Raw genomic sequence first — 23,649 nt, 5'->3', positions numbered from 1 at the left:
TCTATAAAAGAGCAGAAGTTTTAAATCAAACTTTTAAATGTCTCAAAGATGAAAGTTAAAGTGAGAGTCAAAAGGTGAAAATAATAAAAAATGATCAAATATTTAATTATGACTAATATATCAGCAACACATTATGCAACATACACCTATGACAAATAGGTTTATATATGAATACACAATACAATCAATATATATTTACATATATAAATATTATATATATAGTATGGCATATATAATTAAATATATATGTATATGTGTGTATATATATATATATATATATATATATATATATATATAATTCTTTAAAGCTAATCATCGGGAAAAAGGTAAAGTGGTTTATCAAAAGTTAGGCATTGGAGTATAGAGTAACCTTTATTTTTTTCTCAGTAAAGACTTACTGATATATCAGATATGAATTAAAGGAACTACATATTTATAATTTAATCTGGACTAAAATGACCAGAGCAATACTGTTTTATTAATTTCACTGGTAATGAAGTTTGAACTACCAGATTTTCTGTTAAGCTTAAGTAGTATAAAAGTTTCTGTTAAGAAGGAAGTGATTCATTCGGCATGGGTCAGGCAGACCAGGCTGAATCAGTCCATGTCATCCACTGGCAAATCCGAACACCAGAACAGAGTGTGGGTTGAGCCGGGTTTGGTCACGACAAAACCAGTACACATTATGGAATGCCAGGGTGAGGTTGCCTGTACTGGATTTGACTGCAGCACCCAACCAGCACACGTGAGATCCAGGAAGGGAGGGACAGAGCTGGCAGGGGGATTAAAGGGCTGGTCCCCTCGCCAGACAGCTACTCCCACTGGAGAGCGTGGGCTGGGATGAGGACAGACCAGACTAAGCAAGGCTGCAACACCTGTGCGCTGCACGTGGACTAGATCAGGGAAAAGCCAGGCTGGGCTGATTATTCCTGTGGGTGCAAGCATGAATTAGAGCGGGTGAGGGATGTTTGGGCTTCCCACAGCATCAGCTGGCAGAAGCTGGCACTGGGGACTAATTCTGTCAAGTCAAATCACAGAACCACCTAAAGAGTACATAAACCGGGAGTGAGAGAGACCTGGGAGGGAAGGGTTCCCCCTTCCTGGGTCACTAGTCCTGCGGGAGGGCCTGAAAACTAGGACGGGGGCTGAGGTGGCTAGACAGAGAGGCACTCAACAACATCCGTGAGGGCTGGATGGTTGAGTTGGTTAGAAGGAACCAAGCTTTAATACCCATTGACAAGTACAAGAGCCAAATGGGATGGGGGACAGACTGGTCTACTGCTACACATACTGGCAAACCAGGGTAGGGGGTGGGCCTGATGGGGGTTATTGTGGGTCGCCCTGACTAGGCTGCAGCTCCCACTGGTTGATGTAAGGGCCGAGTATGTGCTGGGCAGAACCAGACTGGACTGCAACACCCATTGGTTCCAGTGCAACTCAGGACTGAAAACAGAACCAACCCAGCTACTGCAACCACCAGCTGATCGGGCTGATGGACTGTGCCGGGCCCTGTGCTTGCTAGAACATACAAGAATCTGGTCTGGGAATACCTCAAGGTTTCTTTGGAGATCTCCCCAATCGAACTGCTGGACTCAGAACTCTAACCAGAAAAGGACAGAAGACAGAACAGGTCAATCATTCATCTCAGCTATATGTTGGCATCAAAATATGGGGCAAACGGAGACTTTATGATGGATCATATCAATCAGCGGACAACCTCATCGAGTGAAACTGGCAGCGATTCATAACTGGAGAACTATTAAAACCACTTGAGCAAATATCTCAGAGCATGCCCCACATCCGGGACTTGGGGTGGGCGGGAAACCGGGTGGGGCTTCTCCCTCAATATCCCCCTTTACCTCAGATACATGATGGAAACAATATGGACATAATAGTATTACCCACTTCCCTATACCCCCGAACCTTTTTTTTAACCACAATTAACTATGTAAAGATTGTCAACAATACAATACAATAAAATAAAAAAAAGAAACTTCAAAAAAAAAAAAAGAAGGAAGTGATTGCCTCACGTTCTGTTTGCCTCCCCTCTCACTAACTAGCTGCATATACTGAAACCCAAACAAAATCACTTTCTGATTCTTTAGGCACTGTTTCATGAACTTCACCCACCAAAACACCCTAATGGAAGAGAAGATGGAACATGTGCCCCAAGGGATCTGCTGCAAGGATGAAATTTCTTTGAAGTTATCTTACAGTTTAAAAATTCATGTTTGTTTTGCATTCTACTCCGTGAAATATATCTGTTTTAATGTAAAAATGATGTATTTTCCCCCAATATCTTTGAGCTACATGGCTCTAAGAAAATATGTAAGGTTATATCACAATTCAAATCTGCCAAGAAGCCCATAATTTTGGAAGGTTGGATTTACACACAATAAAGGCAATTATAAAACAAACTTTTCTTTGGCAAACCACATGGTTCTATCCGTGCATTTTCTCTCATTTCAATTTGATTTTTTATTCATTTGTCAGTTATTTTGAGGCATATAACTGCAGAACTGAAATAAAATGAATTTTAATTGTCTATAAAGACAGACCTACATTATTAGTCTAGGTAACTAAATTTGAATAATCCAAAACACAGAAGCAGGTATTGCTAGTCATACAATCACCCTTTAAATATCTAAAATAATTATCTATAGACCTCCAGTGGTTTTTTTTTTTTTGGTTTTGTGTTTGTTTTACAAATGGGTATTTCACTTTTTTTTTGTTTTTGAAATGAAGGGAATTTTTAAAAAGGGGGTACGGTCCGGGGCTGGTGTTGTGGTGCAGCATGTGAAGCTGTCTCCTGCAATGCGAGCATCCCTTCTGGCTATTGCATCCAGTCCTAGGTGTTCAACTTCTAACCCAGTTCCTTGCTAACTGGGAAAAGCAGAGAAAGACAACCAAAGTGTTTGAGCCACTGCACTCACATGAGAGTCCTAGATAAAGCTCCTGGCTCTTACCTTGGACCTGGTGGGCCACCCTGGCCACTATGACAGTCTAGGGCGCGCTCTCTCTCTCTCTCTCTCTCTCTCTCTCTCTCTCCCTTTCTTTCTCTTTCCCGCACCCCCTTCTTTCCTCTGCCCCCCACTGTGTTTGTGTGTGTATCTACTTCCCTCTGTCCCGCCCCCTTTCCCTTTCTCTCTCCCCCTTCCATTCCTCATCCCTCTCTTTCTCACTGTAACACTTTCAAATAAATAAAACAGAATTTTTTAAAAAGTAAAAATGAAACAGCCCACCATGAAAGCAAGCAATTAGGTAATACTGATTTGTTTTCCTTTTTCTGGTGACAGAATATACAGTACCAAAGTTGATTGAATGTGATTCAGAAAGGATTGATAGACTAAATGAGCAAGACAAATTAGACTCAAATACCAAGGAAATGTGTCTAACTGTAAATAAGAGGACACTAGCTTGATTTTGATCCTTTTTTATTTCTTCTTGCAGACTAAGTTTGAAATTATTTTCTCTTACGGCTTTAGTAACAAAACATTTCAAGAAGAATAAAACAAAAGTGACCGGATTCTTAACAGTGATTTCACAAATGGCAGTCAGTTGTCTTAGAAGACAGGGCACGTATGATTTCCAGGCAGGGGATGCAGCATGAGATCGTTCATGGAGACAGGATTATTATAAAGGAATAAAAATGGCTCAAGAGAATATATGTCCGAGCACAGTGAAATGAGTACTAGAAGAAAATGAAAGAAGGATGCAAGCAGGTGGAATGTGCTTAAGAACTTTTTGAGTTGAGAGCTATAAGCCTCAATTTCATAGGGAAGGAAAAGAACTAGTCAAATAACTTGAGCATGGGGATTGCTATGGCCCTAACAGTGAGACAGGAAAAGGATTTTTTGGCAACAGTCTTTTGAATGCACTAGCAGGAAGAATACACAACAGCAGAAATAATCAAAACACAACAGAGAGATTTTGCTCTTCAAATGTATAGGGAGAAAAAGGCTGGTGATACTGAAAAAGAAAAATATGAAGGGATTGACCTGAAGCCCAGGCATAAAAAAACCAACAGAATTCAATATCATACATACTTATTTGAGAGTAAAGCTATATAAGATAGCCTTACAATTATTCCATTATAATATAATTGTAATGTAATAGTATGTCAATTAATATTATCACAATTATACTTACTAGTAAAGATAGTAGTATGGAAACAGCTAGATACTTGTTTCAAGCAATTTAAGGTACTTTGTATATGTTAACATACTTAATCTAACTGTTACTAGTGCTTTGATTTGTTCCAAATAAAGAAATAAAACCTGGTAAGCTTAAATTACTAGCTCAAGGGCTAGAGTAATGGCATAGCAAGCTAATCCTCCACCTGCTCTTGCCAGCATCCCATATAAGTGCTGGTTCCTGTCCCAGCTGCTTCACTTCCCATCTAAATCCCTGCTTATGGCCTAGAAATACAGCAGAGGATGACTCAAGTCCATGTACCCATGTGGGAGTTCCTGGCTCCCAGGTTCTGATCAGCTCAGCTCTTACCACTGCAGTCATTTAGAGAGTGAAACAGTGGATCAAAGACCTCTCTATCTTCCTATCTCTGTAAAATCTACCTTTCAAATTAAAATAAATAAATCTGAAAACAAATTACTAGCTAAAGTCCACAGAACTAGCAAGTTGTAGAGTTTCAGATAGAAATTTATAATATCTAGCCCAAATGATTGTACTCTATAGTCTATCTTTATCAGTGGAGATAGTGAAAAGTGTATGATAGGATCTAAAGTCTAACTTATAATACACATGCAAAACCCTATGTGTACAAATATACTTATGTATATATTTGAATGCCTACAGTCAAATATACCACATTTAGACAAAAACACGTACACATATACCCACCCACACACTACAGACCACAATAGTTTGTGTCCGCCCTCCCCCCCAAAAAAAACATGTTAGAAACTCAATCTTCAAGATAACTGTATTGGGAGGAGGGCCTACAGGAGATAACCAGATCATGAGGGCTTCACCCTTGTGGAATGAATTAATGCAAGTTATAAAAGGGTTGATACTGTGAGTTCAATCTCTTGCCCTCTCTCTCCATGTGACATTTTCTGTCCTGTTATGATGTCAAAAGAATTCCCTCACTCGATGTGGCTCCTTGATCTTAAACTTCTCAGCCTCCAGAGTCATGCGAAACAAATGAAAAATAAAAATTCATATTTTTCCAAATACAGAAGCTTACCTTCAGAAAATTTTTTCTTTGATTTATTCTTTTTTAACCTTTCAACTTATCCCAGGAGTACAGACTATTTACTGATTGACAGAACTAATTATCAAGAATTAAAATCTCAAAGATTCCTGCCATCCCCTCTCCTGTTTTTCACTGGGGCCTAGTGTTGCCCATTCTGTCCCTTCAATGTTATCTTACTGCCTGTCCCATGAAGAGGAGACTCACTAGCCTAGTACTGCAGTCTCTCAGATACCTGATTTCTTGCTCCAACTTATATTCAACTATTCCTCTCATTTTTCTTAAATATTGGGCCACTGTGCGTTGTTCAGGTTTTCTCCTCTTCTCATAGTTGCCTCTTTGGTCTTGTCCACAAAGCCTTCTCATGTCTACCCATTCAGAAGTGCTCTCTCATCAAAAATCCAGGATATCACCTTTGCATGTAGCCACAGCTCATCTTGACTTTTGTTAAAGTAGCGATTAATCTATCTTTCCAGACCTTTCACATTTTTAATCACACTCCAGCAAGCACTGTTTGTAAATAAATTTTCATATCACCAGAGGCCCACTAGTATGATTCCTTTGGAAACAATGCATATCCCTCAGTGTTAATCAAAGGAAAGAACAAACATATGTTACCAGAGGTTTGAAAACTACAACAAACCAGCAGTACTCCTCACCATGGTGTTGAGGATTTTCCTGCACACCCCCCCCCAAAAAAAAAAAAAGAAAAATGTTCTGCACCTAAAATGTTGACATATATCTTGTTAGAGTTACAAGCCAGTCTGGATTATCCTAAAATCTGCCAAGATCAGCAAAATTTTACTTCAACACAACAACTGGCTAAATACTAAGATGAAATGGACACGAAACAGCTGAATGGTGCCTTATGGCCATTTTAAGGTATAGAGCAGCCGGTCCTGTATATGAACTAAATTGAAATGTCAATGAGCTAATCATAGGTTGTGGCTAGGACTTGTTTTCCTTTTTTTTTTTTTTTTTTTTTTTAAATTTATTTTTTTTCTTTTTAATACACTGGTTACTCAAAACCATGTCAACTCCATAACATTGCAAATTGCTGTTGATGTTATATTGGGACTCTTAATTGACTGTGATGATATTCTGCCAGCTCAAACTTCAGACCAGAAAAGGTCTCCCCAAGAAACTGTTCAACCAATCTGGACAATAAGTAGCTGGACTCTATGCTTGGTATATGTTTGCAATGAAAGAATCTTGATTGAATTTGAACTGTAATACTGCATCAAGGTGGAGGAATCCACCGGGGGGAGGGGAGGGGGAGGGAGGGGAGGGGGAGGGAGGGGGGGATACCCAGAGCCTATGAAACTGTCACATAATGCAAAATAATTAACAATAAAAAAAAAAAAAGAAAAAAAAAGAGTCAACAGAGAAAGATAACTGATTCGCACTATACTGTGAAAGATAAGCTAGAGGTGTCTTCTTACTTTTCTCATGCATTTATAAATGAACAAAATATTTTATAGTTAATAATGTTGATAGACTCTTTAATCCTCCTAGTTAAGATAAAACACACAGGCAAAGAAGAGTGTTGAGGCAATTGCAAATCAATTACCTTTGCTTGCACTTTCTACATGTTCCAATTCTTCTGGAAATTTTAGGATATCCCGGTACTTTTCTTCACATATTTCAGCAATAAAATGCAAAAGGGTTGTTTTCTGATCTGCTGACTTAGTATCTCTGATCTGCAAGGAAACAATAACAACAAACTGTTTAGCGTTTTAAACACAGATTTTTTTTCCCTAAGTGAGTGAAAGAAATGTATAAATTCACTTCACTATAACACATTCAAATTAGAACAAATGTATGGAGTAGGTTCCTAATGGGGTCTAGAAGCAATGCTCTCTATTTTAAAAGCGAGAAAGATGACTAAGAAAAGCATCAAATTAAAACTTAATCTATATTTTCAAAAATGCCTAAAACCACTACAGAAAAATGAACTAATTAATGAGCATTAATTTAAGCATTGATAGCAATGGTACAAGTTAATGTGTGCATATGTTATTAGCAGTCTGTTCGTCATTACAAACATACTCTTACAAGCTGGGTTCATTTGTGAGTTTATATTTATTTCTAGACACTAATGATACAAACTAAGATAAAAGAAAAAAGGAATTCTTCTTTATTTAGCCAGGCCATGAAGAAAGAATTCTCAGTGTTGCTCTTACCCAGAACTATAAAAGGAATCTCATCCGCAATCATGATAATAATGATACATTTTAGGATTTACTTTTCTGGTTATATATTATATTTCCTCTTTGAGGACATGAGAAAAGAAATGTCATAATTACAAGGATAATAATTCTTTAAAGTACAAGACAAAAAACATGATGAGAATCTAGTGTGTCCTGTAATACAACTCTGACTAGTCTAAGCTGCAAATGAAATCAAGGATTTACTTAGAATCAAAGCCAAATACAGCATAAAGTACAAGTTTTTTCATTCTATTGGATGTTTTAATTCTATAATCCTTAGATGATGGGTTTGTCCACTGATGTTCATACTGATTCAAGGTTTTGAGCTCTCAGGATTACTCTGTTTAGAATAAATGAGTATTCTTCACAAGCAGGTTTATGAAAAGGCTGCAGAGGATATTTAGGTAATTACAGAGTAAATTAATCCTTATTGTTCCAGAGGCTAAAATGAAAAACACATAGCATTTAATAAATCAGGTCCATACTGAATTTGTTTTGTACTGCAGCTTTTACAAGTCATTTACATTGTGATGATGTGGACAACTTAAAATATATTAGTCCCAAGGCCCCAAATAAATAGCCACAGCAGGCACAGAATTGATAGTTCCAGGGTCACAGTTGTTTCATTTAGAATTTCTAGGAGTCTCTTGTATCATAAAGGTAAAATATTTAAAATTTTGCATGATCATGCTGATCCACTAAACCCTTCTAAGTACCACAAGATCAAATGCAAGCATTCAAGGACAAACTGTAAGAACAAAGTGCAACCCAATTCTCAAGGGCAAGTTTTCTTAAATAAGGCTAGCAGCTGTGGGGGAATCAATGGGAGGCCCTCGCTCTGAAAGAGAGGTCTTTACCCAGGATTACTGTGTTATAGGTTCACAAAGGGCATTGTTTTCAGAGTACCTTGAGCGTTCCAAATTATAAGAAAATTAAGACTCTGTTTTCTTGCAAAGCATTCAGCTCCTAAATCCTTAAAAATGGTGCATGGGGAATTACAGGTGCATGTTCTTCAAGGAAAGGAATCTGATCTATAGTTTATATGAACTTTATGGAGGGAAGAAAACAACCCCACGCAGCACCCCAAACAACAAAAGCCGATGTAGCTTTTCAGGTCACCAAATTTTATAAATATTATAATTATTTGAATGCATATAACTTAATACTAGAATGCAAATAAAGAAATAGAAAAGTGGCACAGTGTTCATACATCAATTTTTGTGTCTTTTTTTGCTTCTCACTGATATTGATTTGTTTTGCATCAAAAAAATTTAAGCTCTTGAAATATATACTTTACTGTAACACATTTGATGAAATCAGAAAGGCTTGCCAAACCAGCATGCACAAGCTATTTTAGAATCATGGTATTCTGCTCAAAGCAGAAACAAACATGGCCAAGACCTTATATTGTCAAGCTGAGAAAAAACATAGTTTGTCTCAGAGACAAACTGCTTAATCAGAATTGCAATATTTATTTTTTTAGAAAACTTTATACAGAGAGTCCACTTTAATGTTTCAAATTGAAAAGGACTCATGAGAAATAGGTAATGTTTTCAGCTTTTTTCCATATTTCTGACCTTAGAGGAATGCCCCTAAAATATATAAAATATACCATATAAAATGCTATTTATTGAACTTTTTGCTTTATATTATTATGTTATCAGTCTTCCTCACCAAATCTATATCATTCACACATCAGTTATTCTCCATATCTTAGGCCTTATTGCTTTGTTCAATGTCAGCACAAGAGGCAACCTAAGAACATTCACATTCAGCAGGTAAACTAGTTAAGGGCATTTATCCAATAATTTTTCCTTCCATACATGCTAGCTTATGTGTGTATATATATATATATTTAAATTTAGGGTATGACATAAATAACCAAATCCAAGTACATATACAAAATCAATTTCAAACTATTTGATTTAGTTGATACCTGCTTAATTGAAGTAATCTTTAAATTTAAATAAACATCAAATACCCTAATAATACTTGCCCAGATCGCTTAAGTCTCACTGGTAACTATACTGTAAGCATTTTAAGGTCCTCTCTATTCAGAAGCACAGCACATTTTTGTATGCTTGCCTGTGCCCTCCCTCTCATCCTCTCCCTAGCCCCAAGCAAGCAGGGAAATAATACAGATGACTGGCTCCTGTCGTATAAGATACAGAGGCTGAATAAAATGATCACTATACAATTCTATGCCTTGTCTGCATCTGGAAACAAAAATAAAAACATCAGTTCCAGACATTAAAAATACTTCAAAATGCTAAAAAAAGGTTTTTCTAGCATTTTGATAAGCTGACTTAGTAACACATAATAACAATAATAGAAGTATGAGTCACTGTATTAACTGATAGTGTCATCAGTTAACAAACAATATAGCAATTTTAATTATAATCATCTGACCAATAAATATTACACATAAAGATTCATAACTGAATTCCAATGAGTTTTATTTACCTAATATTTAATGACTTTCGGAAATGCAACATACATGAATACAAAATACCTTTAACAGAACACTGATTGCTATAATGAAGTTTCATGATTTCTCTTTTAGTAACAAAACTGGATGTTATTTTGCCAAAGATAGCTTCCATATTTTATATGCACAAATATACTTCCAAAACTTAAGCCAGCAAAATATGTAAATAACTAATCGAAACCTAAGAATAACCCTCATTAGACATACTCTCAAATGAGCCTGAAACTCTTCAGTCTCTCTTGTGTCTTTGAAATCAGACTGAGCACACAGTGAGTACACAGAAACCAGCACACAGCCAGCGAGCTGGAGAAAACATTTTACTGATCTGTGTCAGTCACACTCAACCACTCTGTGAAAGACCCCTCCTGTATGTAATTTTCTCTTCTGCTGATATTCAAGCCTATGCCTTTCTACTTTTTCCTCAGTGGGAACTGAAAATAATTTGTCACACCTGCTTTATAACAGCCTCAGAGAGGGAAAATTCCTTTCTCATGGGTCTTGTTCTCTAAACTATACAACTGCACTTACATCTCCACATTGATGTTGCTTGTCAAATGTTTAATTTTTTTCACACTAATTAGAATCCACCAATTTCCATTGTAAAGGTTTCTTCTCATCTAGAGAAGTAGACAAAATCCCTTGTCTAGCATACAACACACATGGTGAGCTGGGTCTTCCTTGCTAACCTGTCTCCTGCTGCTTTTGGTCTAATTACTATTGCTAGGACACGCCATGCCTTTTCATAGCATTGTGTTATTTTGCAGAAATGCTTCACTCTTGTTAGATGCTCCTTGTTTTAAAATTCCATCTGCCGGGTAAGTACCTACTCACTGTTCAAGACTACTCAACTGATATCCCATGACTGAAGACTTCTGTATCTTAAGAGGAATTAATGACTCTTGTTTTGCCATTTAAAATACCTCATTACAGTAGTTCCTTGTAGACAACACGAGTTCTTTTCAAAACAGTAGCATTGTTTCATTTGTTTTCAAAGTACCAAAGATAATGCTAGGATACACTCAATAGTGAATAATCATTCCTGAATGGAGATTTTTCAACCACATTAACTCTCACTGGAGCTGCCTACAAAGCACTGTTTTAAAATGTAACTCTACTCTTGCTTAGTGTGAATGTGTGTGTGTGTTTCTGTGTATTTACATTCAAAGGCAGAAACACACACACACACACACACACACTCCAAAAGCCAGACTTTTCCAGGACACTATATTTTCTGAAACACAGATGGGAGTGCTGGCTAGAATAAAGTTAGAAATTGTTCCTTAGGATATAGAGTACCATACACTTTTTAAGGGTTAGGATCAAACAAATATATGCAAAAATGTATTCAGTGTTCCACTATGAGCTAGGGACTGTGACAAGCACCCGGGATAACAGAGGAATACATAAATCAGGGTACCTTTGCAGCCTGAGGCTCCAAATTAAGTTGAAAAGGCAAATTTATACTAAAAAGATGATATACCAAAATAATTAATTGGACAACATCAAGGATTAAAAGAACTGAAGTGATCATTAAGATGTGTGCAGAAACGACAAAGAAATACACATTTAGGAGATACTGAAAATAAAAATAGGACTTAGTCACTGCGATGAGGGAAAGTAAGAGGCCAAATATTCCAATAGTTTCAAACTTGAATGATTAAAAGAATAGTGTAAGAATATGGAAAAGGACAATTCTACAGTGAGCCATCCTTAGAAAGAGATGGATGCTCATATTGGGAACAGAAGTATTTGTGATGTAGAGATATTCTATGAGGAGGTGGGTATGACTATTCTGCTCCCTAAGCTTCATTTCTTCCTGTGTGATTCAAAGCTGATTATGGTTCTTAACTATGCAATGTGACCATGTCACTCTCTTTCTTAAAACAAACAAACAAAACTGATTCTCCCTTTGTCTCTCCATTTCCCCCAGATACAGGAAAGAAAAAAGAGAATGGAAATAATGGACTCACCCACTTTCCTGTAGCCCTTGACCTATTGAGCCCTAATCAATTATATAAAGATATTCAAAGTAAAAAAAAAAGAGAAAAAGAAAAATACTGATTCTCCATAATTCATGCAGCAAAGTTCAAATTTCTAATGAGCACATATATTGGATTAAGACAGTATCAGGTTTGTACCTTTACACTACCATTTCCTATTTGTATCACCCTGGGTAAATTTCTTAAATACTCCCTATCGCAGTTCTTTTAGCTATCAAACAGGTATTAGATAAGTAAACAAGTTCATGGACATATCTGTAAAATTCAGCAAAATAATCTATTATTATCACCAAAAATAAAAAGACTATGAGTTTACCTTAGCTCCCCATCCTGATCAACAGTAAGTCAATTACCTTAAACTCAGAATCCCTCTACAATTAACTCCAGCTGCCACCTTCTACCTCATTCCCAGACACACACATTAGTTATCCTGGGCATAACAACAGTGTTTATGTTTTTCTTGTTTGTTTGCATATTCAAGATTACTTACTGAGTATCTTGAACCCTGGGTTGCATACAATGTATTTGTTGACTGCACAACTATATTCTACCCACTTGCAATATGTTGCTTTTCACCTTTGAAACTTCCCTTCCTTAAGAAAAGAGGAGAATGAATATTTCAAAAAAATTGCATTTATTTATTTTTATTTACTTGGAAGGCACAAGAAGAAAGTTCCACCATCCTCTGGTTCACTCCTTAATGCTAGCAACACCCAGAACTGGGCCATTTGAATACTAGGAGATGTGAATGCAATCTGGTTCTCCCAGTGGCAGAGACCCTACTATTTGAGCCATCACTATGATGATTCCCATGGTCTATATTAGCAGGTAGCTAAATCAGAGGCAGAGTTGAGACTTGAACCAGGCATTCCAATATAGGATGCAGACATTTCAAATGGCATCTTCTCTGTTATGCTTGCCCTGAGAATCAATATTTGCTACTCATTTATCAGGTTACATATGTGGCAGGCACTATGGTTAGGCTTCAGGGTTTCAAATGCAGCACTTTTTAAAGCAAATCCTAACAACAATTCAGTGAATTCGTTATCAATATGCCTATTCTACAAATATGATCAAACACATAAGTACCTTGTACTTTGCATAGCTAATACGTGTTGGTGCCAGAACAAATCAAGATAACTTATTACTAGCTTTTTAACAAAAACCTACTAGACCAAATTAAGTATCAGGGCTATGAAAAATTCATGGGAGAAGAAAAAACATCATTCAGGGACAGCAGTAGTTACTAGTAATGAGCCTTTTCTGACTTCCCTGCATAGAATTAATAAATTATGTTTTCATATGCACATGTGGATAAATATATACACTCATTTTACTCATAGTATTTATTTAAAATATATAACTTTGTTTACACAATAAGTGTCACCAGATTGTGAATGCCTTAATAATGAAGACTCTATCAATTTTGTTCAGTAACTGTTGAACTAATAAATGTAACAATCAGGGCAAAGATAATTTGGGCTAATTTGTTGATTAAAGAAATCTTTGGTGACCTTCAAGCACTGTTTCCATACATTGCAAGGATGCAAAAATAAAAAATAATGGATAACCAGAAAGAGAAGGTAATGTGTGGGGATAATTTATTCAAAATATTGATTGTGGATATTAACCAGCTAATAGAGGGGGCAGCAGAGCCAGAAGCTGGAAAATGGTGAAGCTAGTGACAAAAGTGATTATAATTACTGTCCTGAATAAGTTCAGCTTAATTAAGCCTGAAGAGTTCGAGCAATGGAAAAAATATGAAAAACGTATTCATATGCAATGACAACTTTATTGGTTCTCAAACTGTGGTCCCAGCATTAACAATATAACCTGGGAATCCAAAAGAAAATATAAATTTGAAGGGATGCATCCCAATTGACTGAATCAGAAGCTGCAGCAAATTTCATGGTAACAAATTACGAAAAAAAAATCTAGTATCACATAAATGAGACTTTGATGAAGGCCGTCTATGACCCACCAAATTGTGAAAGCTATTTTCAAAGGAAAACGTATCTGGAGATTGAATATAAGTTGCCTAAGTCCTGCCTGAATTGTTTTTAAATTTAACCAGGTAAAATGTCTGTGTGTTTTTCTACTCCAGTGTCAATTTCAAACTAGAGAGGAACTGTCTAGCAATTTGTGGCATCTAAAGGACAGAATCACTGTGAATACTCGTGATTAATTCACATAAAATGAGACAGATTCATAGCACAATTTACCACCTACTTATGAGAGCAAATCAGCCAAAAGTACGCCCTGTGTGGTGAAGTTTTCAGATACATTGCTCATAAGTCTTCTAAACTGTCTCTCATCCTTCACCTAAAACTATATTGAAAATACACTTAAATGATGCTTTTATGTCTTGTCTACTACTTGTTATTACAATGATGGACTAGACAAGCTAGCAGATCATTCATGCCTTCCAATTGTAACTCTGGCTGCAAATTCACTTATTACTAAACATGAATTGTTGCTTAGGTACTTACTGAGAAAGTTTGAATCAAAATATCAATTTTTCAGTTGTAGACTTCAGATTTCAGTGCTTGCAATACAAGAGTTTGCACTCTTAATGTACATTATCTGCCCAAATTTCAGGACTAATGTATCCTGGCTCTAAGGGGCCTTATGAACACATAGAGTTAAGTGTGTTTAAACTTTATTATGAGTTAATAGTCCATGTCTTTAGGCTGTATCTGAAGAAGTCATGTGACAGGCCCCCTAGCTCTGAGTATTTACAAATGGCCATATGGAATGCAGTAAACTCAGCAACAGGTCCTGTACTCAGAAAAACCACAAACAGGACTAATCATTCTTCATCAAGGAATCAGTTTTAACACACAGCAACACCACAGAGTACACTTTCTATTGGATTGTCCTTGAAAAGCAATGAGATTCAGTGGAGGGATTATAAACTACCAATATGATTATATACTTCAACTTACATCTAGTAAAAATTTTCCCTAAGTAGGGCTTCCTTTTTCGTTATTACATTTCTATATTCATGCAACAGTTAATATTTAAGCAATCAAGAATGCTCCACTGCATAGATCAAAACAACTACTACTGCTTGCCAGTCCTGATAGAGCACATGAATTCTAATGTTAGTCTCCTTTATTTAAACAAAATTAAGTTCTGTGCTCTCTGCCAAGGGTTGTTCACAAATTATTGCTTTCATCAACACTACCACACACTGCAATAACACTGAAAAAGATAATGTATTTTTAAGGATTGTAATTATCATAAAGACATTAGTTCTGTAACTATGACCAGACAGCTTTAATGCATGCTTTCCTGATTTTATTTCTAAATCTGTCACCAAAAATGCTTTTCTGGGTGCCACAGGATCAGGGCTGACTCTAATTTAGCCAAATGTACCTTACAATGGAAAGATATCTTAATTCTTTAGGAAGAGTTGATCCTTCAGTTTTTTTACACTCCTGAATTTGGTATTATAACAGTGTTTGCAACAAAAAGAGAGCAGATACCAACTGTATAAAAAGTCAAGCAATTTAAGAGTTCTGCACTTGTTAATTTATGGTAGCAATCTGTGAAAGGAAAACTTAAACTTCAAACCAGGAAAAAATTAAATGGAATCAGGCTTCATCTCAATTGCTATGCTTCAACTCAGCACAGATTTTGCGATGTTAGTTTCTCAGAAAAGAAAAATCCTTTCCTAGTCTCCCCAACCCTTCCAGCTCGACTCTTAGTCTTTTCCCTTGCATTCTCATGCCTACAAGGAGAATTCCCTGTATGCACATTAGCATAGAGTAGCCAGGATCAGTTACAAATCAACAGCCATTTGTACATAGTTTACAAGAGACCAGAATGAATTAATGAAATGTGTCTATGTAAAGAAAAAAAAATCATTGGCTCAGTACTGGTAATTGCTTTAAGTTAATCAACCTGTCTATAGTAGGCTTACCAAACAGAAATTGTCCTGAGAATAGTTTCAACAAAGCTAAAATTATTTAAATTGGTGTATAAATGGTTACAAGCATAAATATCCCTTTGTGTTAAATAATTTCTTCTCAGACATACTTTATGCTTTAAACTTGTATTGTCATGAACATTTTACTTAACAAAACATTGTTATACTTTCATGTGTGAGGTTTGAGAGTGGGTGGAATAAATACATTTTTCCATGTATATCACTTCAAAGATTGTCACCAACACCAAAGTGGGCATAGGATTGATTAGCAATGTATGCCTATTGTAAATAAATGGAATTTAAAGACTTAACATTAGTGAAAAAATAATTCTGAAATTCCAAGACATGTGGTATTATTAAAGCATAATTGGAATCTAGCATTGAGAAGCAGTTGTGCAAAGGTGAATTATTTTAATATGTTGCATTTACAGAAATATTCATTCAATTATTTTCATTACTGTACACTATTTCATCATATGAAAATAACTTTAGTTACATTCTGTTGAACATTCCATCATCGAGTATTTTATTGTAGGGGAATCACATTTTTTAAGATTTTTTTAAAAAATTAAAGGTTAAATGTTATTTCGAAGGTAGAGTTACAGAGGGGGAGGGAGGGGGAAAGAGAGAGTAGGGAACTAAAGAGAGAATATTTTCCATCGGCTGATTCATACCACCTCCTCCAATACATCCCCAGCAGCCAGGACTGTGCCCAGCCAAAGCCAGGAGGTTTGGAGCAGCCAGATGTTGAGAAAGAATAATAATCCAGCCTACATCAGACAAATTACATCTACAAACCCATTCTTCAGAGATTTAATAAACTGAAAATTTGGGGATATAATAAAGGTTTCACACTAATCAAACTAGAGAATTATAAATGTGGTAACATTTATGTACAAATAATCCAATTCTGAGAAAAGAGGTCTTCCAAGTGGGTGCAGAAGACCCAGCTCTTAGGCCATGTTTCCTTGCTTTCCCAATTGTGTAAGCAGAGAGCTAGATCAGAAATGGATCAGGCTCAAACTGGCACCCACATGGTATGGCAGTACTGTAGGCAGCAGTACTACACCACAGCACTGACCCCAGCAATCATGATTTCTAATACAACCAGTAATGTTACTGTTAACATTTAATTACAATAAAATGCATATAAACATTTAACATTTTACTCATTTTAAATACATTAATCAGTGGCATTAAGCACATGAACATTATTTTGCAGCTATTAACACCACCTAAATCCAGAACTTTTTCATCATCCCATACAATTTTTAAACTTTTTGTTATTATTATTATCATTTTATGATACATTTCCATAGGCCCTGGGATTTCCTTAACCCCATCCCCTCCTCCTCCACTGATTTCCCCTATATTATTAATATAGTATAGCTCTTCATAAGCAGTCATATGTCCATCATTGCAGGCATGGACAAAGGCAAAAAGTCCAGCAACCTATTGTCAAGATGTAGTAAACAGTTTCATTGGGATTCCATCTTTGATCTGGAAGTAGAGATGTATACTACATTGTATCCTCATATCGGGATATGAGAGTCTGCATTACGCAGTTACTACACATCCCCTTAAATGAAAAGCCACAATATAAAATCAACAGGAGGAACAAAAATGGAGCATCCCATACAATTGTACCCATTAAATTCTAACTCCCCTTCCTCTTTTCCCCACAACTCCCCACTACCTGTGAATTAGACATTTGAGAGAAGTTATATGAGTGGAATCAAAAGCTCTTCTCTTGTCTGGTTTATTTCATTCAGAATATCATCAATGTTTATCAAAGTTGTGAATTATATAGTTTCATTCTGATTAAGACATATAAACTACATATATACATATATATTAATGACCCAAAAATGAACATTTGGGTTGTTTCCACTTTCTGGGTCTCATTAATAATATTGCTATAACTATTAGAAACAAATATCTGCTTGAGTTGGTATCTTTAATTCTTTTACATATATACTCAAAAGTCAAATTGTGTTTAACTGTTGCAGTAATCATCACACTGTTTCCCATGGCAGCTGCAGTATTTTACATTTACACAAGTAATGCACAAGGATTCCAATTTTTCCACATCTTTGCTAACAATAGTTTCCTGTTGTTTTGCAGTATCTATCCTAATGGGTGTGAATGGGTAGTTCATTGTGGCTTTGCATTTCCCTAATGATGAATGATTTTGAACATCTTTTCATGTGCTTGTAGGCCACCTGCATATTTTCTTTGGAGAAATGTTTTCTGAAGTCTGTTGGCTATTTTGAATAAGATTCCTTGCTTTTGTTATTGAGTTGTGGTAAGTTTTGAAATACTCTGGGTATTATTTATCAAATTCATGGCTTACTCATATTTTATTCCATTTGTGTATGCCTTTTTATTTTAGCGAGAGTATCATTGGGTATTACAGTTATTCTTGGGCATGTCTCCAGATTTCTTATATCACAGTAGTATATGCTAGGAGTGCCATTTGTAGATCTTGCAATATTTAACATTCTTTACCATACTGTGCATACAAACTTATATTCATACTAGCAAATCCCTTTGTTTCCTCTTATCTACACTTAATATTACTAGCAATTAAATTTTTGCTAATATTGTGGCTATGAAACAGCATAGGACTGTGATTTAATTTAATCATAAGTATGATGAAAATAGTACATTTTGGAAAAAAGTATCTTTTATAAGTTAAGCTAAACTTTGTATGTGACCCTTGACTCCCATTTCTAAGTATTTTCTCAAGGTAAATAAATTTATGACATGCATATGACTATTGATAGCAACATTATATATAATATTCCAAAAGTGAAAGTACTCAAATGTCTGTGGGCTGTTAAATGGATATATGAAATACGGTATATCTGTATAATGAAATACCATCTGGCATTACATTCAATTTTTACTACAAGGCACATTATATCAAGTGAAAGAAGACATACACAAAACAAAGTAACACAGAAACTCTATAACTGTATGATACCATTCATATGAAATTCTAAAAGACAGCAACATATGGTGATTTAAAGAAAATCCATAGCTGCCTGGAGCTGGAAATTTTGATCAACATTACAGGAGCATAAAGAGATGATACTGGTTGACTGAGGTATAGGTTCCAAAGTCATACAAAAATGATAGCTCATCAAACTGTGCATCTAAAATGAGTAAATTTTGTTGTGTATATATCAATTAGTAATGTCTCATTAAAGTTTTTTAGAGGTGAGTTATGGACAAGCCTCTTTCTAACATAAACACATTTTACTTGTGATAAAATAATACAAACACAAGTATTATGGGGACACTTTCAGAAGTCAATAAACAGCCTAGGCTTTCTAGCTAAGTTGCCTGAATTTGAAGACTGCACTGTTTTCTTCAGGCTGACAGCCTTTGAATTACTTATATTTCCTCATCCCAGGTTGTTCAAGTGGTAAGCAGTAAATAACAACTTTCCTTACTTAAAAAAAAATTTTTTTATGACATCCTTTGCTAAAAGAAAAATGACTGCCTATTGACAAATTAGTGAATGAGGAGGGTTTCAAATGTAATGGGCACAACAGTGCTATTATAAAACTGTTTTTGAATAGGCATTGATTTTATCCAAAACTTTAAAAAGCATAATATTCAGTAATAATGAACGCAAAACAAAACCAGAAAAGTAGTTTTAAAGATACCCTTATGGTAGCACACAAAGGAAGTGAGTAATCTGAGAATTCAGATTAAAAATGTAAAATACACAAAAATAAAACAAAATAAACAAGGCTCCATGCTTGTCCCAATGCCTACTGTCAGGAAAAACAAAACTGAAGAGATGAGGAAGAGAAGCAAAAGGTTATGCTGTAAATGCGGCTAATGTTATCCTTTTCCCTTCCAAAGAGGTAGAGCACCTTTCAATCATGAGGCATCATCCAGCAGGGTATGTTCTTGTTTTGTGGTTCATTAGTCAGTGTTTATAAGTAACATGATTTTTCATGTACTTTATTACATAAAATCCATGTTCCTCTTCACATAGATGTGTCACCCTGTCTCCCTCCCTCCCCATCTTTAGTATTACAGTATTCGCTATCTGACAAATAACTCAGAAACTCCTACAGGACTGGCGATGTATGTTTTACCCCTGCAAACATACATTGCACAGGCTCCCATATAAAACACAGGCTCAAGAAATGTGGCCAGCTTGCCAAAAAAGTACCAAGTAAAAAAGAATTCAGACGCATAGAAATAAATCTTAGATTCCCTCAAATCACCACACAGCTTTATCTTAGCATCAATTGCAACTTTATAAACCACTTTTCATGCTGTCTTTCCTTGTACAGGTTGTACTACAGTGCCTTCTTTAGAATGGCATTCCTTTGACAGGAAAGTCAGCTTCCAAGATGACTGGCCATACTCACTCCCAGAAGCCATGTCTTACAATAACAGCCTCACACAGGGTCAAAATCCCCTTTCAACTAAGCTTTTATAGAATTAGAAGGCATTTGTTTTCAAACTTACTAATTATATTCACTAAATGCTGTTCATGTTGTCAACTTTCCCCCACTGTGAGAATCACAAAATCAGTCATAGGATTAAACTGCAAAAATGACTGCAGCAATTCACAGAATACTAAGCCAGCTGGGTTCATTTAAATCCTCTGTGGAGATAATCTTGATGGCGAACCAAGTAAGAACTATTGCTAGCCTCATAAATCATCATTTGCTCCAGTGCTGGACATGTTTATTGCTGTCCCTGATAAATGGGGTACTCATCAGGAACCCCCCCAAAGGTATTTTGTACCAGAAGATTATTCATCTATTAGTTATACTACTTGACAGAACAGTTCACGAAAACTGTTATTGTTTAGTCATAATGACTGCAAGTATGGTAAAAGCATAATACTGAGTAAATTACATTTTGGGTGCTAGTGCATAAGGATACGTATTTTTAAATGGAAGAACTTAAAAACAATATCTTTATATTCATCTGTTTGCCATGAGTCAAAAGCTAAGCCCATACATAAATCCTGTATAGAAAGCAAACTGCATCCTTCACTTAGGTTACATTTAAAAGTGTGTGAGTGCGTGTGTGTGTGTGTGTGCATGTATAGCTAAGTTTTCAGCAGTGATTATTGATAGATGGGAAACCTAATTTGATAATTCTTATTTTGCACTTTCAGTACTCTTTACAAGTGTGCCAACTTATGTGAAAAAGAAACACTGAAGTAGATGCTTGACTATACAATTGATTATACCAGCCCGAAAGCCACCATTGATTCCTCTCATTCTTTAATTATCTTTTTCTCTGTGTCTTTGTCTCTTACTCTCTGTAATGTATACCCCTTGTGGTTTTGTCTGGCACTTAAATCATTTCCCTATTTTTCTCTCTAATACGAAACTTTCAATAACTGGAATCTCTTCCATATTAAAAAGGTTATGGTTTGGATGGTGGGACATAATAACTAAATATATGTAGTACTTAAAGGAAAACATGCTTCACATATACTCTCATATATTAGGGTGTTTATGGGCGCCAGTTCTAATCCCGGCAGCTCCACTTCCCATCCAGCTCCCTGCTTGTGGCCTGGGAAAGCAGTCGAGGATGGCCCAATGCTTTGGGACCCTGCACCCGCGTGGGAGACCTGGAAAAGGTTCCTGGTTCCCGGCTTCGGATCGGCGCTCACCGGCCGTTGCGGCTCACTTGGGGAGTGAAACATCGGACGGAAGATCTTCCTCTCTGTCTCTCCTCCTCTCTGTATATCTGACTTTGTAATCAAATAAATAAATCTTAAAAAAAAAGTTCACAAAATAACATTAAGAGATAGCTTGTTCAGGTTCAAAACTATGAAATATGGGTTTTTTTTTAAAAAGAAATAAATTTGGTTGCGATAAAAAAAAAAAAAAAAAAAAAAAAAAAAAGTACAAAACACAAAATGCCAAGGTGAAATGGCCTGTGCTAGCAGGGAATGCAACACCCGACCAGCACTCCTCCCACTGGTTTAGGTGAGGGACAAGAGTGTGATGGGCAGAGCCGGGGAGAGATGCGATACTCATTGGTTCCAATAGAGGTCGGGGCTCAGAAGAGAACCAACCCAGGGGTTAAAACCATCAGCTGATCGGAGTGATGGACGGTGGCGGGCACTGTGCTTACTAGTAGTACATGTAGGAGCCTGGACTGGGAATGCCTCAAAGTTTTTTTTTAGGGGGATTCCCCTGAACAAAATGGAGGAATCAAAGCATTAATCAAAAAAAGATGGAAAATGGAGTAGATGAATCAACCACCTCAGCTTTATGCTTGCAGCGGAAAACTGGACAAGGGGAAACCCTAAGACGGACTATGTCAATCAGTGGACTCTGCACCAGCCTCATCATACCTGGACTGTTGCTGATGATATGTTGGTGCTTCTAATTGATCGAGGTGACGCTCTGCTGGCTCTGCCTACAAACCTGAGAGGGCCTCCCTAAGAGGCCGTTGAACTTGAACTGGACAAGTGGGATGCTGGACTCTGTATGGTGTAAACTTTTAATTAGGGAATCTCAACGGAACTTCAGCTGTGGTTATGCATCAAGGTGAAGGAATTCATGATGGGGGAAGGGTTTGGGGTGAAGGGGGGGGAATCCCAGTACCTATGAAATTGTGTCATGTAATGCAATGTAATTAATGAATAAATGAATATTTAAAAAAAAAAATAAAAAAAATAAAAATGGAGCTTAAAAAAAAAAAAAAAAAAAGAAATAAATTTTCCATTAACTTCTAATGACCTCTCAGGACACCTTACAGCAGGTTACCTAGCTATCTAGAAGGCAGATAGAACCACAATATATCAGTTAAAATCAGAGATAGCAGCGCAGTCTTCACCATACTGATCATCACAGGAGGTTAAGGGCCTTAGGGGTGTGTAAATATGTATTTGTGTACAGATGTGGGTGTGTTTAGAGGCAGAATCTTTTAACACATAGAAGCAGAACAAGAAAAAATGGCAAGACTCCAAGTAGTTAAATATTGAGAACAAATACTAATCCAGTCACCGTCAGACCAATTACATTTATAAACTACTGTTCTCGAGAGAATTAATTAAGTGAAAATTCAGTGGTATAATAAAGTTTTCACACTATTCAAAATATAGAATTATAAGTGTGGCAAAATCTACAGAGACATAATCAAATTTTGAGAAAATGAGTGACAAAGTATTACCTGAATAATTTGAACCACTCAATGTAAATTAACAAGTATTTCAACTTAGAGAAAAATCTTTAAATACACTCATGAGACCTCTATATCTTTAGAGGCAATGAGGAGAATAAAAATGTGAGCTACAATGTTTAATCAAGGTTCAATCTTAAAAAAAAAAAGGTATCTGAGAGGTATATTTTTTCTTAACTATTGCAATTTAAACAAGTAATCTACAAATCATGTTAATCTCAGTGCCTGATATGATCATATAACTTGACTCTGGTGTGATTAGTTTATTACAAAGTTAGAATTTGCTTCCATGTCAAGTTTTTTTAAGATTCATTTATTTTTATTGAAAGTCAGATTTACAGAGAGGAAAGACAGAGAGAAAGCTCTTCTATCTGCTGGTTAACTCCCCAAATGGCTGCAATGGCAGAAGCTGAGCCCATCCAAAGCCAAGAGCCTGGAGCTTCTTCCGGGTCTCCCATGTAGGAGCAGGGTCCCAAGACTTCGTGTTATCCTCTACTGCTTTCCCAGGTCACAAGTACTGGAAGGGGAGTGGAGCAGCTGGGATATGAAGTGGAGCCCATACAGGATCCTAGCGTGTGCAATGTGAGGACTTCAGTCATTAGACTATCGCACCAGGTCCCCATGTCAAT

At 36.3% G+C, this 23,649-nt stretch overlaps 1 protein-coding gene across 5 annotated transcripts in view; it reads right to left on the bottom strand.

Annotated features, from left to right (window-relative positions):
• DIAPH2 (diaphanous related formin 2) overlaps positions 1 to 23,649 on the bottom strand; it is an 859,995-nt gene that overhangs the window by 416,239 nt on the left and 420,107 nt on the right. For all 5 annotated transcript variants that reach the window (XM_058659086.1, XM_058659087.1, XM_058659088.1 and 2 more), the window contains one exon: positions 6,783 to 6,912. In XM_058659086.1, the coding sequence (XP_058515069.1) occupies positions 6,783 to 6,912 (130 nt within the window). The remainder of the gene's footprint in view (positions 1 to 6,782; positions 6,913 to 23,649) is intronic.

The sequence above is a fragment of the Ochotona princeps genome, chromosome X (genome assembly GCF_030435755.1).
Source record: "Ochotona princeps isolate mOchPri1 chromosome X, mOchPri1.hap1, whole genome shotgun sequence".
Taxonomy (NCBI): Eukaryota; Metazoa; Chordata; class Mammalia; order Lagomorpha; family Ochotonidae; genus Ochotona; species Ochotona princeps.
The sequence above is the reverse complement of the archived record's forward strand: the minus strand, read 5'-3'. Positions and strand labels throughout refer to the sequence as shown.